The sequence below is a fragment of the Doryrhamphus excisus genome, linkage group LG19, assembly GCF_037039965.1.
Source record: "Doryrhamphus excisus strain RoL-2023G ecotype Guam linkage group LG19, RoL_Dexc_Guam_v1.1, whole genome shotgun sequence".
NCBI classification, from domain to species: Eukaryota; Metazoa; Chordata; class Actinopteri; order Syngnathiformes; family Syngnathidae; genus Doryrhamphus; species Doryrhamphus excisus.
Genome location: NC_136375.1, coordinates 2,649,464 through 2,666,900, shown reverse-complemented (window position 1 = coordinate 2,666,900; position 17,437 = coordinate 2,649,464). Strand labels below are relative to the sequence as shown.

Below are 17,437 nucleotides of genomic sequence, written 5' to 3'. Positions count from 1 at the left end.
TAAAAAAAGAGGCCCAAGAGTATAAGCGGCATAGAAAACAAATGGATATATACAAAATATGTATTTCATATGCTGTCTTTCTATTCACAGAGGCGCCAGAGAACCCCAGGAAGGAGATTCTGTTTATTCTTATCCCTGCAATCGCCGTGCCTTTGGTCATCGCTTGCCTCTTCTTTCTGGTTTGCATGTGTCGAAATAAGCAAAAGACATCGAGCGACACGCCTCCTCGTTGTCAGCTCAGCAGCTCATCCAACCAAGACATGGAAATGTCTCTCCTGAACCAGCAAAAACCTCAGGTAGGACACTCAGAGTTCCAGAACTGTTCCTCTCTGTGGAACATCTCCATGGTTGGAATAGAATCAAAACAAATTTGAATAAAAATGTAAATTATCAGGGCGGCACGGTGGTCGAGTGGTTAGCGCGCAGGCCTCACAGCTAGGAGACCAGGGTTCAATTCGATGGAGTTTGCATGTTCTCCCCGTGCATGCGTAGGATTTCTCCGGGTACTCCGGTTTCCTCCCACATTCCAAAAACATGCTAGGTTAATTAGCGACTCCAAATTGTCCATAGGTATGAATGTGAGTGTGAATGGTTGTTTGTCTATATGTGCCCTGTGATTGGCTGGCCACCAGTCCGGGGTGTACACCGCCTCTTGCTCGAAGACGGCTGGGATAGGCTCCAGCATCCCTGCGACCCTCGTGAGGATAAGCGGTAGAAAATGAATGAATGAATGAATGAGTTCTCCTCCTATTTTGTGTGGAAGTGGTAACTTTTTGGCTTTTTATTTTGTCTTTCCCTGTGTGGGTTAGGTTTAGGTTTAGGGTTAGGGTTAGGGTTAGGGTTAGGGTTAGGGTTAGTGTTAGGGTTAAGGTTAGGGTTAGGGTTAGGGTTAGGGTTAGGGTTAGTGTTAGGGTTAAGGTTAGGGTTAGGGTTAGGGTTAGGGTTAGGGTTAGGGTTAGGGTTAGGGTTAGGGTTAGTGTTAGGGTTAAGGTTAGGGTTAGGGTTAGGGTTAGGGTTAGGGTTAGGGTTAGGGTTAGTGTTAGGGTTAAGGTTAGGGTTAGGGTTAGGGTTAGGGTTAGGGTTAGGGTTAAGGTTAGGGTTAGGGTTAGTGTTAGGGTTAAGGTTAGGGTTAGGGTTAGGGTTAGGGTTAGGGTTAGGGTTAAGGTTAGGGTTAGGGTTAGGGTTATGCACCCCCCTCGTGACGAAAAATAAAATTGTAATAAATAGGATATAATACAAGACAAATGTTCATGTTAGTTATTATTGTTGGTTCTTTTCCGGCTGCAGGCAAAGCTGAGGGAGATCAACATGTCCGCCGTTCGATTCATGGAGGAGCTCGGCGAGGATCGCTTCGGCAAAGTGTACAAGGGTCACCTGTATGGAACGGCGCCCGGCGAGCAAACCCAACTGGTGGCCATCAAGACGCTTAAGGACAAGATCGATCCCGTTGTCAGTGAGGAGTTCCGCCATGAAGCCATGCTACGTTCTCATCTTCAGCATCAGAACATCGTTTGTCTGGTGGGCGCTGTAACCAAGGAGCAACCGATGAGCATGATCTTCGCTTACTCAAGCCTCGGCGATCTGCACGAGTATCTCGTCATGCGCTCCCCCAATTCGGATGTCGGTAGTTCCGATGACGACAGGACAGTGAAGTCCACGTTGGATCAAACAGATTTCCTTCATGTTATTACCCAGATTGCTTCCGGAATGGAGTACCTTTCCAGTCAACAAATCGTCCATAAGGATCTTGCCGCTCGGAATATTCTGGTGTTTGATAAACTCGGCGTCAAGATCCTGGATCTCGGCCTCTTAAGGGATGTCTACTCGGCTGATTACTATAATCTAATGGGAACTAGTTCTTTCCCGATTCGCTGGATGTCACCTGAAGCTATTATGTATGGAAAGTTTTCCACAGATTCCGACATCTGGTCTTATGGTGTTTTGTTGTGGGAAACGTTCAGTTACGGTCTCCAGCCGTATTGCGGCTACTCCAACCAGGACGTGATCGAGATGCTACGTAGCCACCAGGTACTTCAGTGTCCTGACGACTGCCCGGCTTGGATTTACACCCTCATGCTCGAGTGCTGGAGCGAATTCCCAACAAGGAGGCCTCGTTTCAAGGACATTCAGACGCGTCTCCGTTCCTGGGAAAGTCTATCAAACTACAACAGTTCTGCTCAAACGTCAGGGACCAGCAACACGACTCAGACCAGTTCACTCAGCACCAGTCCTGTGAGCACAGCGAACGCATCGCGTTACCCGAGCCCCAAAAAGAGCTCACCCTTCCATCAAGCGCAGTTCATACCAATGAAGGGTCAAATGCATCGACCTTTGGTCCCGCCGCAGCTCTACATCCCTGTCAACGGGTACCACCCCATGCCAGCTTACCCGTATATGCAGAACTTTTACCCCATGCAGATCCCGATCCCGATGCCTCACCAGCAAGTTCACCACCCCCAGCACATGGTCCCCAAAGCTGGTTCCCACCACAGTGGTAGTGGTTCCACATCAACTGGATACGTCACCACCGCCCCTTCTAGTAATTCCGTGGCAGAGCGAGCGGCTTTACTTCATGACGACTCCAAGACCAACGAAGAAGTCTTGGTTGATGCCGCTGCCCAAGTCGAGGTTGGGCAAAAAGAGAACTTGGTACCTGAGACCGAATTACTGGGTGATACCGACCTTCGACAAACTGATGAGCTGGCAACCCAACTGTCAGACACATAAGCAAGGTTCTCTGTGAAGGAAGCAAGGGTGGGGGAGGGGGGTATTGGGGGGGGTTAAATTTGAAATATTCTGTGAACTTGCTTTGGAAGAGCAGCATGAAGTGAATTAGCGGTGACAGTGACTGAATGTTGACAACGACTCCTTTAAGAATCGAGATGTTATACCTTGAAGATAACTGACCCAATCATCACGATTGTCCATCATCATCAGTTGAATCCAGCCGACTGGACCATTGTTTCTTGAAGATGTTTCCATTTTTTGTTCAAAAGGTTTCTTCAGTTCTAAACTTTAGGTGAGTGATTTGTTGTGTGCTTGTTATTGTTGTTGTTGTTGTTGTTGTTGTTGTTGTTGCCCATTGTAGACGCGTACAGCTTTTCTCCATTGTTTAAACACATTTTCCGAAAAGATGCATCATATTCTCAGAACGCAAAATATTTTAGAAGTTTTTTTTGTATTTTTTTTTACTCAGAACACAAAATTACACATAAATATATATATTTTTTCACAGAAAAACAATGTATTCTTACAGTTTTTCTAGATTGTTTAAACACATTTTCTGAAAGGATGCCTCATATTCTCAGAACTCAAAATATTTTAGAATTTTTTGGGGGTTTTTTTGTATTTTTTTGACTCAGAACACAAAATTACACATAAATATTTCTTTTATTTTTCACAGAAAAACAATGTATTGTAATGTAATATAATGTTACAGTTTTTCTCGATTGTTTAAACACATTTTCCGAAAGGATGCCTCATATAGTTAGAACTCAAAATAGTTTTGATTTTTTTGTGTGTTTTTTTGTATTTTTTTGACTCAGAACACAAAATTACACGTAAATATTTTTTTTATTTTTCACAGAAAAACAATGTATTGTAATGTAATATAATGTTACAGTTTTTCTCGATTGTTTAAACACATTTTCTGAAAGGATGCCTCATATTCTCAGAACTCAAAATATTTTAGATTTTTTTTTTTTGTTTTTTTTTGTATTTTTTTTTACTCGGAACACAAAATTACACCTAAATATATATATTTTTTTCACAGAAAAACAATGTAATGTAATATAATGTTACAGTTTTTCTCGATTGTTTAAACACATTTTCTGAAAGGATGCCTCATATTCTTAGAACTCAAAATATTTTTGAATTTTTTTTTTGTTTTTTTTTACTCAGAACACAAAATTACACATAAATATTTTTTTTATTTTTCACAGAAAAACAATGTATTGTAATGTAATATAATGTTACAGTTTTTCTCGATTGTTCTCACACATTTTCTGAAAGGATGCTTCAAAATATTTTAGATTTTTTGGGGGGTTTTTTTGTATTTTTTTGACTCAGAACACAAAATTACACATAAATATTTTTTTTATTTTTTACAGAAAAACAATGTACTGTATTGTTACAGTTTTTCTCGATTGTTTAAACACACTTTCCAAAAGGATGCCTCATATTCTCAGAACTCAAAATATTTTAGACTTTTTTTCAACACAAAATTACACATAAATATTTTTTTTTTTTTCACACAAAAACAATGTATTGTTACAGTTTTTCTCGATTGTTTAAACACATTTTCTGAAAGGATGCCTCATATTCTCAGAACTCAAAATATTTTAGAATTTTTAAAATTTTTTTTTGTATTTTCTTTTTACTCAGAACACAAAATACTTTTTTTTCCACATAAAAACAATGTAATGTTACAGTTTTTCTCGATTGTTTAAACACATTTTCTGAAAGGATGCCTCATATTCTCAGAACTCAAAATATTTTAGAATTTTGTGGGGGGGGGTTGTATTTTTTTGACTCAGAACACAAAATTACACATAAATATATTTTGTTATTTTTCACAGAAAAACAATGTATTGTAATATAATGTTACAGTTTTTCTTGATTGTTTAAACACATTTTCTGAACGGATGCCTCATATTCTCAGAACTCAAAATATTTTAGAATTTTTTTAATTTTTTTTTTTTTTTTTTTTACTCAGAACACAAAATACTTTTTTTCCACATAAAAACAATGTAATGTTACAGTTTTTCTCGATTGTTTAAACACATTTTCTGAAAGGATGCCTCATATTCTCAGAACTCAAAATATTTTAGAATTTTGTGGGGGGGGGTTGTATTTTTTTGACTCAGAACACAAAATTACACATAAATATATTTTGTTATTTTTCACAGATGTATTTTTCACAGTTTTTCTTGATTGTTTAAACACATTTTCCGAACGGATGCCTCATATTCTCAGAACTCAAAATATTTTAGAATTTTTTTAATTTTTTTTTTTTTTTTTTTTTTCTCAGAACACAAAATACTTTTTTTCCACATAAAAACAATGTAATGTTACAGTTTTTCTCGATTGTTTAAACACATTTTCTGAAAGGATGCCTCATATTCTCAGAACTCAAAATATTTTAGAATTTTGTGGGGGGGGGTTGTATTTTTTTGACTCAGAACACAAAATTACACATAATTTTTTTTTCACAGAAAAACAATGTACTGTAATGTTACAGTTTTTCTCGATTGTTTAAACAAATTTTCCGAAAAGATGCCTCATATTCTCAGAACTCAAAATATTTTAGACTTTTTTTCAACACAAAATTACACATAATTTTTTTTTTCACAGGAAAACAATGTATTGTTACAGTTTTTCTCGATTGTTTAAGCACATTTTCCGAAAGGATGCCTCATATTCTTAGAACTCAAAATATTTTAGATTTTTTTTTGTGGTTTTTTTGTATTTTTTTGACTCAGAACACAAAATTACACGTAAATATTTTTTTTATTTTTCACAGAAAAACAATGTATTGTAATGTAATATAATGTTACAGTTTTTCTTGAGTGTTTAAACACATTTTCTGGAAGGATGCCTCAAAATATTTTAGAATTTTTTGGGGGTTTTTTTTGTACTTTTTTGACTCAGAACACAAAATTACACATAAATATTTTTTTATTTTTCACATAAAAACAATGTATTGTAATGTAATATAATGTTACAGTTTTTCTTGATTGTTTAAACACATTTTCTGAAAGGATGCCTCATATTCTCAGAACTCAAAATATTTTAGACTTTTTTTCCGGGGACATAAATCGGGAGAATCCCACATAAAGTTTAGAACTGAAGAAGCCTTTAGGACGACAAGGTAAAACATCTTCAACAGTTGTCCAGTTGCCTCCATTCAGCCTTTGCAGACTCAAACTCTCTTTATCAGCCTGCAAACACGACAGACGTTTTGTTTACTATTCCAATGTTGCTGTACAAATACTAGGTGTCCGTCCCAATTTCATGACTTTCCAGTTGGAGTGAACACATCTTTGTCCCCAGCCTGGATGCCATGTTCCTGTCTATGTAAGCCCACCATGACCTTCAAGAGAGAACAACATGTCCCTGTTGAATATCGAATGGCTCCAAAAGGTCTGCAGTTCTTCCAGAATCAGAAGTACCAGAACTGAACCGATGTTTTACCATGGTGAGAATGCATTTGTGTCTCTTGATAGCTATGTGATGATTCACATCCGTGGAACAATGGGAAGTGGCGGTTCTGGAAATCCACAAGAGTCCCGTCTAGGAATGTTTTCCCGGAACTGATTGCAACTGGGGTGGCACGGCGGTCGAGTGGTTAGCGCGCAGACGTCACAGCTAGCAGACCAGGGTTCAATTCCTGTGTGGAGTTTGCATGTTAACATGCTAGGTTAATTAGCGACTCCAAATTGTCCATAGGTATGAATGTGAGTGTGAATGGTTGTTTGTCTATATGTGTCCTGTGATTGGCTGGCCACCAGTCCAGTGTGAACCCCGCCTCTCGCCTGAAGACGGCTGGGATAGGCTCCAGCATCTCCGTGACCCTCGTGAGGATAAGCAATAGAAAATGAATGAATAAGTTCTCCTATTTTGTGTGGAAGTGGTAACTTTTTGGCTTCTTACTTTGTCTTTCCTCACCCTCGGCCATCTCTGTGTGGAGTTTGCATGTTCTCCCCGTGCATGCGTGGGTTTTCTCCGGGTACTCCGGTTTCCTCCCACATTCCAAAAACATGCTAGGTTAATTAGCGACTCCAAATTGTCCATAGGTATGAATGTGAGTGTGAATGGTTGTTTGTCTATATGTGCCCTGTGATTGGCTGGCCACCAGTCCTTGGTGAACGCCGCCTCTCGCCCCAAGACAGCTGGGATAGGCTCCAGCGACCCTCGTAAGGAAAAAGCGATAGAGAATGAATGAATGAATGAACTCATCAGTTCTTGCTCCAAGACTAGATAGGACAGTTCACCGCCTTCAAAGACAACTGATTCAATGCAATTTCAATTGATGACAAAGCAAATTAGTGTAATATCTAATAATATATCAAATTCATAATAAATGTAATAATTTTTTACAATATGCCGAGGGCCAATAAATATGACCCGTGGACCGAAAATGGACCCTGAGCCTCACTTTGGACACCCCTGGTTTTATGGTTTAGAGTCTGCACAGCTGATAATTGTAACATCATTTGACTTTAATAGTTGCACAGATTTGTAATTTATGTTCTTGAGTGTGAACATTTTTTGTTTATATTTTTCTTTATTGAGCATTGCTAAACATAGTGATTAAATGTTTGTCACCATGATTTTTTATAAGTCGTTGTATTGTTTCTTTTTTTTACTGTTTTGTACATGTTCAATAAAGTCTTGTTAAAATAATCTGTCTTTGTTTGCCAAACTATCAAATTTTACTGAATTTAATTCACCATAAATTGGTAATAATTTATGAATACGTGATGATACGGGTAAAGTATAACATGTACCCAAAAAATAGATTTATAGATTATTTTTTAAATTAATTAATTAATTTATTTTTAGATAGATATATTTATAGTTAATTATTTGATTGTATAGATCACTGCTGTAAAGTGACAAATAACACAAACGAAAACCGACAAAAGTCCAAATCAGTGTAAAATGCGCATGAAGGTGTGTCGCATTGTGAATTACGTCATATCCTTTCGGAGCCCGCAAAACCCCGCCATTGGCCAGATTTTGTAAAATGCAGCCATGCGATTGGCTGAGACTGCTGTCAATCAATCTCACTGTCACAACGCACTTCACTACTGACCTACTAACACACTTCCAAGAGTCAGGAGCCATAGTGGAAGCCAAAAAATAAAGAGGAAATGATTTTCCTTTCGAAAAAAAATTAATCGACTCAAATATTTCCTGATATTTTGTGGCGATGAATGCATAACTTCCTGCTATTTCGTCGTCCATGAAACGAGAAGACAAAGTGGAAATGTGAGTACTGTCTTAGCTAATCATCATTCCATCCATTCCAGGTCGCATACGAAAAGGCTATTTACCTTTAGCATATTGTTTCTGTCATAATATAAAGTTTGACATAACCCAAGTACTGCTATTTTTTGTGCAAACATATACAAGAGAAGCTGTAGAAGATATATGAAGTCACGTAGGCCTTGTCAGCAGAGATTGGGTAGTTTGTTGATTGCGACACAACAACTGACTGTGTCACAATCTCACAAGATGTCGCCGGAAGTTCTTTACCACCGGCAAACGTTTTATTTCCACGTATTCCACATTAAAACAAACAAATTGACTTTTTAGGGCATAGATGAAGAATCAGCGCCAGTGTCACAACAAGTAAGTAAAGGCAATGCTGTGTTGTAACAATGCTCACATTGTATTCATACAGTCTGCTAACATGGCGGCGGTGGTCTTGCTAGTGATAGCGACGTGTTTAAACACTGAACTAATGTGGTTGTTGTTGTGTTGTTGTGTTGTTGTTGGTGAATTCACACTGCTGTATACTTCCTTCGTGTTGTGTTCCGGTCAAATTAGCCCATGTGTGAAAGTTTTGAGTCCCGAAAAATGCACTTAAATTCGACCAGAGACGCCTAAGATTCAATGCCTTAATCAACAAATAGGATTGCAACACACAAAGCAAACTATTCATTGTCATATTTTTTAAATTTTTTATTTAACTTCTGTACAGTCGATTCCACCCTCTACGTGGATTTTCTCCGGGTACTCCAGTTTCCTCCCACATTCCAAAAACATGCTAGGTTAATTAGCGACTCCAAATTGTCCATAGGTATGAATGTGAGTGTGAATGGTTGTTTGTCTATATGTGCCCTGTGATTGGCTGGCCACCAGTCCAGTGTGAACCCCGCCTCTCGCCTGAAGACGGCTGGGATAGGCTCCAGCATCTCCGTGACCCTCGTGAGGATAAGCAATAGAAAATGAATGAATAAGTTATCCTCCTATTTTGTGTGGAAGTGGTAACTTTTTGGCTTCTTATTTTGTCTTTACCCACCCTCGGACATCTCTGTGTGGAGTTTGCATGTTCTCCCCGTGCATGCGTGGGTTTTCTCCGGGTACTCCGGTTTCCTCCCACATTCCAAAAACATGCTAGGTTAATTAGCGACTCCAAATTGTCCATAGGTATGAATGTGAGTGTGAATGGTTGTTTGTCTATATGTGCCCTGTGATTGGCTGGCCACCAGTCCAGTGTGAACCCCGCCTCTCGTCTGAAGACGGCTGGGATAGGCTCCAGCATCTCCGTGACCCTCGTGAGGATAAGCAATAGAAAATGAATGAATAAGTTCTCCTCTTATTTTGTGTGGAAGTGGTAACTTTTTGGCTTCTTACTTTGTCTTTCCCCACCCTCGGCCATCTCTGTGTGGAGTTTGCATGTTCTCCCCGTGCATGCGTGGGTTTTCTCCGGGTACTCCGGTTTCCTCCCACATTCCAAAAACATGCTAGGTTAATTAGCGACTCCAAATTGTCCATAGGTATGAATGTGAGTGTGAATGGTTGTTTGTCTATATGTGCCCTGTGATTGGCTGGCCTATGGAGGAAACTAATTTCGGCCACTTGTATCTGCGACCTTGCTATTTTGGTCAAATCTCATGACCCTAGGTGAGGTCAGGAGTGCAGATGGTTCTCTTGCAGCGACAGTATCAGTATCGGCTGATGGATCGGCACAGAGTTCCCTAACCCAGACCCTAATCCGATTAGGCATGAGCTAGTTACTAGTTTCAAGTTAAACCACAGTATGAAATGTCACAGTTTCATTCATTCATTCATTTTCTACCGCTTTTTCCTCACGAGGGTCGCGGGGGTGCTGGAGCCTATTCCAGCTGTCTTCGGGCGAGAGGCGGGGTACACCCTGGACTGGTGGCCAGCCAATCACAGGGCACACATGTAGACAAACAACCATTCACACTCACATTCATACCTATGGACAATTTGGAGTCGCTAATTAACCTAGCATGTTTTTGGAATGTGGGAGGAAACCGGAGTACCCGGAGAAAACCCACACATGCACGGGGAGAACATGCAAACTCCACACAGAAATGGCTGAGGGTGGGGAAAGACAAAATAAGAAGCCAAAAAGTTACCACTTCCACACAAAATAGAAGAACTCATTCTTTCATTCATTTTCTACCGCTTATCCTCACGAGGATTGCGGGGATGCTGGAGCCTATCCCAGCTGTCTTCGGGCGAGAGGTACAAGTACACCCTGGACTGGTGGCCAGCCAATCACAGGGCACATATAGACAAACAACCATTCACACTCACATTCATACCTATGGACAATTTGGAGTCGCTAATTAACCTAGCATGTTTTTTTGGAATGTGGGAGGAAACCGGAGTACCCGGAGATAACCCACGCATGCACAGGGCGAACATGCAAACTCCACATCGGATGGCCGAGGGTGGGATTGAACTCAGGTCTCCCAGCTGTGAGGTCTGTGTGCTAACCACTCGTGCGCCGTGCAGCCCCCGTACGACCTCATAACTTGAAATAACTGAAAATGTGAGTGAAAGAGTGTGAACTCATTTTACTTTAAATCAGGGGTCTCAAACTCAATTTACCTGGGGGCCACTGGAGCTAGGGTCTGGGCAAGGCTGGGCCGCATCAGGTTTTCCAACAAAAAAAAACGCATTTATTAAAAACAGAAAAATATACAAACTTTTTCAGTGCTTTGGTTCCGATTTTCTACAATAAAAGCTCTGATAAAACATTCCACTGTTCTCAAATATCTTAATTTTTATTTTTCTTCACAAAATAGGATGAAAAATAAATAAACAAATCAAGAATAAAGAAAATCAATCAATCAGTAATAAATAAGTTTTTATTATTATTATTATTATATTTAAGAAACCACATATAGTTGGTGGGTAGACTAATTATTTTTTTTCAGATTAAAATGAACAAAGCATTATTAGAGCCCTGTAGACATGACAAAACACGACTATAGTCACATTTATACTCTTTATTTACAACATATTGCGCAACTGCAGGGTCTTGAGACTCATGCTAACTCGCAAACTAGAGAGCTAGCGACCTAAACGGTAGCCTTCAAGTTATTTCCTTTAAACTTAAATAGCCAAAAACTTACCACTTCCACACGGATAGGTAATAATTTTTTCTGGGTACATGATACCATACAGCATCCATATCAAACATTAAACTTTCATATCAAGTCGGGGGCCTCAAACTAGTGTCCCGCGGGCCACATTTGGGCCGTGTGTTTGAGACCCCTGGTCTAGAGACAGTGCCACTGACGAGGCAAAGACAGGAAACAGAACTGGAGGTAGCAGAGATGAGGATGCTGAGGTTCTCATTGGGAGTGACCAGGATGGATAGGATCAGGAACGAGCACATCAGAGGGACATTACATGTTTGGAGGCCTTGAAGATACAGTCAGTTATCGGTCAGATTGAGATGTTTGGGACATGTCCAGAGGAGAGATAGTGAATATATCGTTTAGAGCTGCCAGGTAGGATGCATAGAGGAGGCTTATGGATGTTAATTAGCTATTTCTTCTCGTCGGCATTCTTGAAAACTTGCAATGGAAATAAACACCTCGAGGCTTGATGACCAACCCTACTCAAATGTGACCGAAACGGTAGCCTTCAAGTTATTTCCTTTAAACTTAAATAGCCAAAAACTTACCACTTCCACACGGATAGGGAGGATAACTATTAAGTTATTTAACCTTTAACATGAACATTAATCAAATGTAATAATTTTTTCTGGGTACATGATACCATACAGCATTCATATCAAACTTGTGCGGGCCGCACTAACATTAAACTTTCATATCAAGGCGGGGGCCTCAAACTAGTGTCCTGCGGGCCACATTTGGCCCGCGGGCCGCGTGTTTGAGACCCCTGCTTTAAATGATTCTGGATTCTTATGGGTTGAAGCTGCTCGTTCGGGTTTAAATGTCCAGAATTATTAATGCCATTAAGGAGATAAACCTGACAATTCACGCTCTCCTTTTGGTTATTCCACAGGTTTTGTGAAGAGCAGTCGATAATCCATCATGGAAGACGTCTTTAGTAAACATCAGCAATATGTGAACATTTAAAAAGATCTGCGGAAACTTAAATATGCAATCAGTCAAGCAAGAAGTGGACTGCAGCGAGCCCTATCGTGGAGGCCATTCACTGCTGCTGGATCTGGCCTTGGAAGGGGCTCACAGAGACCCGACGAGCAACCATGTCTCCGGTATGCCATTCAAAGCTAAGACCGCCTGTCGCAGGAAAAGGGAGTTCATCCCAGAGGAGAAGAAGGACACCGTTTATTGGGAGCGGCGTCGCAAAAACAACGAGGCGGCCAAACGGTCGAGGGAGAAGCGGCGTATCAACGACATGGTGCTGGAAAACAAGCTCATGGCGCTGGGGGAGGAGAACGCCTCCCTCAAAGCCGAGCTCCTGTCACTCAAACTCAAGTTCGGCCTCTTGAGTTCGGCGGCGTACGTGCAAGAATTCCAAAAGTTATCCACCGCCACAAGCGGCGACCGTTATCAGGAATTTGTCGCGACCGGTGCTAACCGACGTTCCTTCGGCACGGATTCAGAGCATCAGCGCCTGCGGAGCAGCTGCATCTCGGTCATCAAACATTCACCGGGAATATCCAAAGCATGCACTGCGGCCCAGGGTAGCACGGCGGTGAAACAGGAAACCGCGGAGAATTCCGGATTCACACAAGACCGAAGCAGTCCCTATGAACTGCTGAAGAAGTACATAGCCAGCCCTTTGTCCGGCGTTTACGCCCAACCTCCATCCTTTCTTCAGATCACCAGATCATCCAGTAACTCTCCCAGAAGCTCGGATGATGGAGCCGTGAGCAAATCCTCGGACGGTGAGGATGAGCAGCAGGTCCCCAAAGGGTCGGTGACGCTTCTTGGGTCTGTCGCCACGCACAAAGTACCAGAATCCTGGTCATCAGCTCTCCCCCACAAACTGCGACTCAAAGCCAAGACCGTCCAAATTAAAGTAGAAGCCATCGATCCAGAGTACGAGTCCTCAGCCAAATTCTCTACCGTCAACATTTCTGAGGATGGATGCTATCAGGCCTCTCGGGAAGACTCCCAGTCCTCGCTGTGTCCTTTGTCAGAACAGGTCACCAACATGCAAGACTGGACCCAGCGGTCTGAACAGTGGCAGCATGGAAGCAGCACAGAACCACTTCAGGAGCACAGCTCTAGTAGCAGGAGAATGCAGGGGTTTTTTGACAAACCGCCCGGAGACCACGTGTAGAGGGTTCTGCAACCATGTAGGACCAGGATCTGCAGTGAAGTCTACGGAAAAACCCCCATATGTCACAAGGAGTCAGATAACCACTCCACCATTTGCATGTTCACTCATTTGCTTACTCAGCACCACTGTGCATTTTCAAAGAACTCATATCCATACTTTCAAAACCCTAAAACCAACTGCTAATTTCACCTCCCACCCATATAAGGAAAAGTCAAATGTACATATTTTTATGACTGAATAAGAATTCAGTGAGTTTCCGCGGTAGAAAGGAATGATATTTGTAGTGTTGGAAGGGCTAAGTGTTAGCTTTTAGTTTCTCACGAGTGATTTCTGAAATAATTCCCGACATATGCTGCTCTCTGCTTGCCGGCTTCCCCACATTTGTCCATTTAAAGCTGCTTTATGTCACAGAGATAAGAATCCCAGTATGTTACCAATAGTGGTTCTAAACTGGTTTACATTGTGGGAATGTTTCAATGCAAATTTCCATTCATTCATTTTCTACCATTTTTTCTCATGAGGGTCACGGTCGCTGGAGCCTATCCCAGCTGTCTTGGGGGTACATATAGACAAACAACCATTCACACTCACATTCATACCTATGGACAATTTGGAGTCGCTAATTAACCTAGCATGTTTTTTGGAATGTGGGAGGAAACCTGAGTACCCGGAGAAAACCCACACATACACGGGGAGAACATGCAAACTCCACACAGAGATGGCAGAGGGTGGGGAAAGACAAAATAAGAAGCCAAAAAGTTACCACTTCCACACAAAATAGGAGGAGAACTCATTCATTTTCTACTGCTTATTCTCACGAGGGTTGCGGGGATGCTGGAGCCTATCCCAGCTGTTTTGGGGGCACATATAGACAAACAACCATTCACACTCACATTCACACATATGTAAAATTTGGAGTCGCTAATTAACCTAGCATGTTTTTGGAATGTGGGAGGAAACCGAAGTACCCGGAGAAAACCCACGCATACACGGGGAGAACATGCAAACTCCACACAGAAATGCATGAGGGAGGGGAAAGACAAAATAAGAAGCCAAAAAGTTACCACTTCCACACAAAATAGGAGGAGAACTCATTCATTCATTTATTTTCTACCGCTTATCCTCACGAGGGTTGCAGGGATGCTGGAGCCTATCCCAGCCGTCTTCGGGCGGGGTACACCCTGGACTGGTGGCCAGCCAATCACAGGGCACATATAGACAAACAACCATTCACACTCACATTCATACCTATGGACAATTTGGAGTCACTAATTAACCTAGCATGTTTTTGGAATGTGGGAGGAATGTGGTGCGTTCGCTGGCACTGATCATCTTCCCCCTTTCTGCTCAAGTTTGACAAAGTCGCCCACACACACGGAAAGAAAACACCAGGGACAAAGTATGTAAGGTGCATTCACTGACATTGTGTCAAAACCTGCTTTTATTTCGTTGCCCAGCTTGACTGACCTCTCTTAAGTGGAACTCATCTTCTGCATGCACAAAATCGCTCTTATTTTGAAGGCGCATGTGTGTTGACGTTTGATACGAGCTCTCTTGCACGACGTCAGTTAGCAGTAAACCACATCATTGTGTAAACACACATAACAAACTGAGTAGCATTCTCTGCTAAACTAAGCTAACCTGGCTAGCTTCCATTCACCTTCACATCCTTCATCCTTCAGTGTTTCAGGTCGTCATCTCATTTAGTTTAGTTCAGGACGGGGCAGGCTGCTGTTTCTGATGCGATTGAACCGTATTGGTCTTTCTGTTTGTAGCTAAACTTTGCCAAATTGCTATCATGAGCTAACGACAAACATGACGTTTGTGTGTGTGCAGGATGCCCGCTGGCACAGCATCTACGTTGGTAAACCTAATTTCCTGACTCCTTAAGAAGACACACCAGACACCAAGTTGGCAGCTTGGGTTTTTAGCTCCATTCCTAGCATTCTCAACTCTCATTGGCTGGACTGTGGTCGGACCATTTCGTTATGTACACAAAGTGGGAAGAGTGCTTTTGACATACAGCAGCTTTAAGGTTTCATGGAATTGGTTTGGTTGGTTAAGGTTAACCCTTCGATGCACGAGTGACTGGACCCTACACTCTTCCATAAGGGGCTCAAAAATCACCCATACTAGAATCAATGCCTTTTTATGCCAATGTTGCCATTTTGGTTAGGAATAATCACTTGTATGATATTTAGTATTATATTTAGGACCACACAAGAATCATTTCATGTTAGAAACATCTTCATTTTTCACTTTTTTACATCTTTGAAAAAGAAAATTACCCCGTACAACAATAGAAAATGTCAGGATCCATTGTGTGTTGCATAAAGATAAGTTAAAAATGCGAATGACATATCAAAAAATTTTTTTTGAGGAATACCTGGAATATGAAATGATAAATATTTTTCCATTATGAAGATATTTCAAGAAAACAACCTGATTTTTGGGTCATTTTTGACCCACTTATCTAAGGTTGGAATAGTAACACAAAAACAAAAAAATCTTAAAATGTATAAAAGATAAGTTAAAAATGTGAACGGCATGATATCAAAAACATGTTTTTTGAGGAATACCTGGAATATGAAATGATAACAATTTTTTATTATGAAGATATTTCAAGAAAACAACCTGACCGGGTCATTTTTGACCCACTTATGGAAGGTTGGGGTAGTAACACAAAAACTAAAATTTCTTAAAATGTATAAAAGATAATTTAAAAATGTGAACGGCATGATATCAAAAACATGTTTTTTGAGGAATACCCGGAATATGAAATAACAATTTCAATATATTTCAAGAAAACAACCTGACCGGGTCATTTTTAACCCACTTATGCATCTAAGGGTTAAGCAGTTACCATAGCAACACATAATCGCTTTGGTAAGGTTAAATGACAGTTAAGTCTATTTCTATAATCGAATGTACAATTCCACAATACTAATTGAACCCTTGCGGTGTACTTTTGTTTACTGTGACAAATCAACTATCAGATTAAATGTGCCTTTTTCATGAGTGGTGAAATGTTGTACAACAACAACTTTATTTGAAAGCTACAAACAAACACCAACATGCAGAGCTAGAAACTAAATCATTATAAATCTCAGTGTCCTAAAGAACATATACATTAGCTTAAAGCTGCACAAATTCAAAATTATAAGATATTTTTTACGAGATTAAAAAGTCGACTTTTTATCTCATAATCATTACTTTTTTTCGTAATTTTACTTATCTCATAATTTCCTAATTTTAATAATTTTAATCTCGTAATTATGACTTTTTGTCTCATAATCATGACTTTTTTTTCATAATTTTACTTATCATAATTTTGTAATTTTCATCATTTAAAATCTTGTAATTATGACTTTTATCTCATATTTTTGACTTTCCCATCTCATAATTTCAACTTTTTAACTGCTAAACTATGGAAGCCCGTTTTCGCCACTGGGAAAAAAGGGCTATCCCAATTATAAGTCATAACTATGAGATAAAAATTCAAAATTATGGAATATTTTTTATGAGATTAAAAAGTCCGCCAAAAAAGTCGACTTTTTATCTCATAATCATGACTTTTTAAAATAATTTTACTTATCTCAAAATTTCCTAATTTTCATAATTTTAAATCTCGTAATTATGACTTTTTGTCTCATAATTATGACTTTTATCTCATATTTTTGACTTCTCTATCTCATAATTTCGACTTTTTAACTGAATCATGACTTTTTTTCTTAATTTTACTTCTCATAATTTTGTAATTTTAAATCTTGTAATTATGACTTTTTATCTCATAATTATGACTTTTATCTCATAATTTTGACTTTTTAACTGCTAAAGTATGGAAGACCGTTTTTGCCACTGGGAAAAAAGGGCTATCCCAATTATAAGTCATAACTATGAGATAAAAATTCAAAATTATGAGATTTTTTATGAGATTAAAAAGTCCGCCAAAAAAGTCGACTTTTTATCGTGACTTTTTTTTCATAATTTTACTTCGCTTAAAGCTGGCAAAACAACACTTTATCGGAACAAGGCAGTGTGGACAATTGAGTAGACGCTGACAAAACAACCTGCAAAGCAGAGAAGAATAATAAAAGGCATGACTGTCAAGCAAAACAAGCTAATACACATTTGATCTTTTGAGAACTGACACGTTGCATTCAATGAC

The 17,437-nt window shown here is 39.9% G+C and overlaps 2 protein-coding genes across 3 annotated transcripts in view; both read left to right on the top strand.

The window, feature by feature from the left end:
- ror2 (receptor tyrosine kinase-like orphan receptor 2) overlaps window positions 1-2,740 on the top strand; it is a 51,889-nt gene extending 49,149 nt beyond the window's left edge. The window contains exons 8-9 of the mRNA XM_078798994.1: window positions 91-296; window positions 1,288-2,740. Of these exons, the coding sequence (XP_078655120.1) occupies window positions 91-296; window positions 1,288-2,727 (1,646 nt within the window). The 3' untranslated portion in view covers window positions 2,728-2,740. The remainder of the gene's footprint in view (window positions 1-90; window positions 297-1,287) is intronic.
- Window positions 2,741-7,944: 5,204 nt separating this feature from the next.
- On the top strand, window positions 7,945-15,751 carry nfil3 (nuclear factor, interleukin 3 regulated). Of its 2 annotated transcripts, XM_058056611.2 has the most exons (3): window positions 7,945-7,992; window positions 8,320-8,355; window positions 12,022-15,751. In XM_058056611.2, exon 3 carries the CDS (start codon window positions 12,118-12,120, stop codon window positions 13,267-13,269), a length of 1,152 nt encoding a protein of 383 aa, XP_057912594.2. In that variant the 5' UTR covers window positions 7,945-7,992; window positions 8,320-8,355; window positions 12,022-12,117; the 3' UTR covers window positions 13,270-15,751. The 2 variants fall into 2 exon arrangements, with proteins under 2 accessions (XP_057912594.2, XP_057912595.2); XM_058056612.2 differs by lacking the exon at window positions 8,320-8,355.
- Window positions 15,752-17,437: the final 1,686 nt, after the last annotated feature.

Coding starts and splice junctions, on each gene's coding strand:
- nfil3 (XM_058056612.2), top strand. CDS start 12,118: ATGCAATCAGTCAAGCAAGAAGTGGACTGCAGCGAGCCCTATCGTGGA.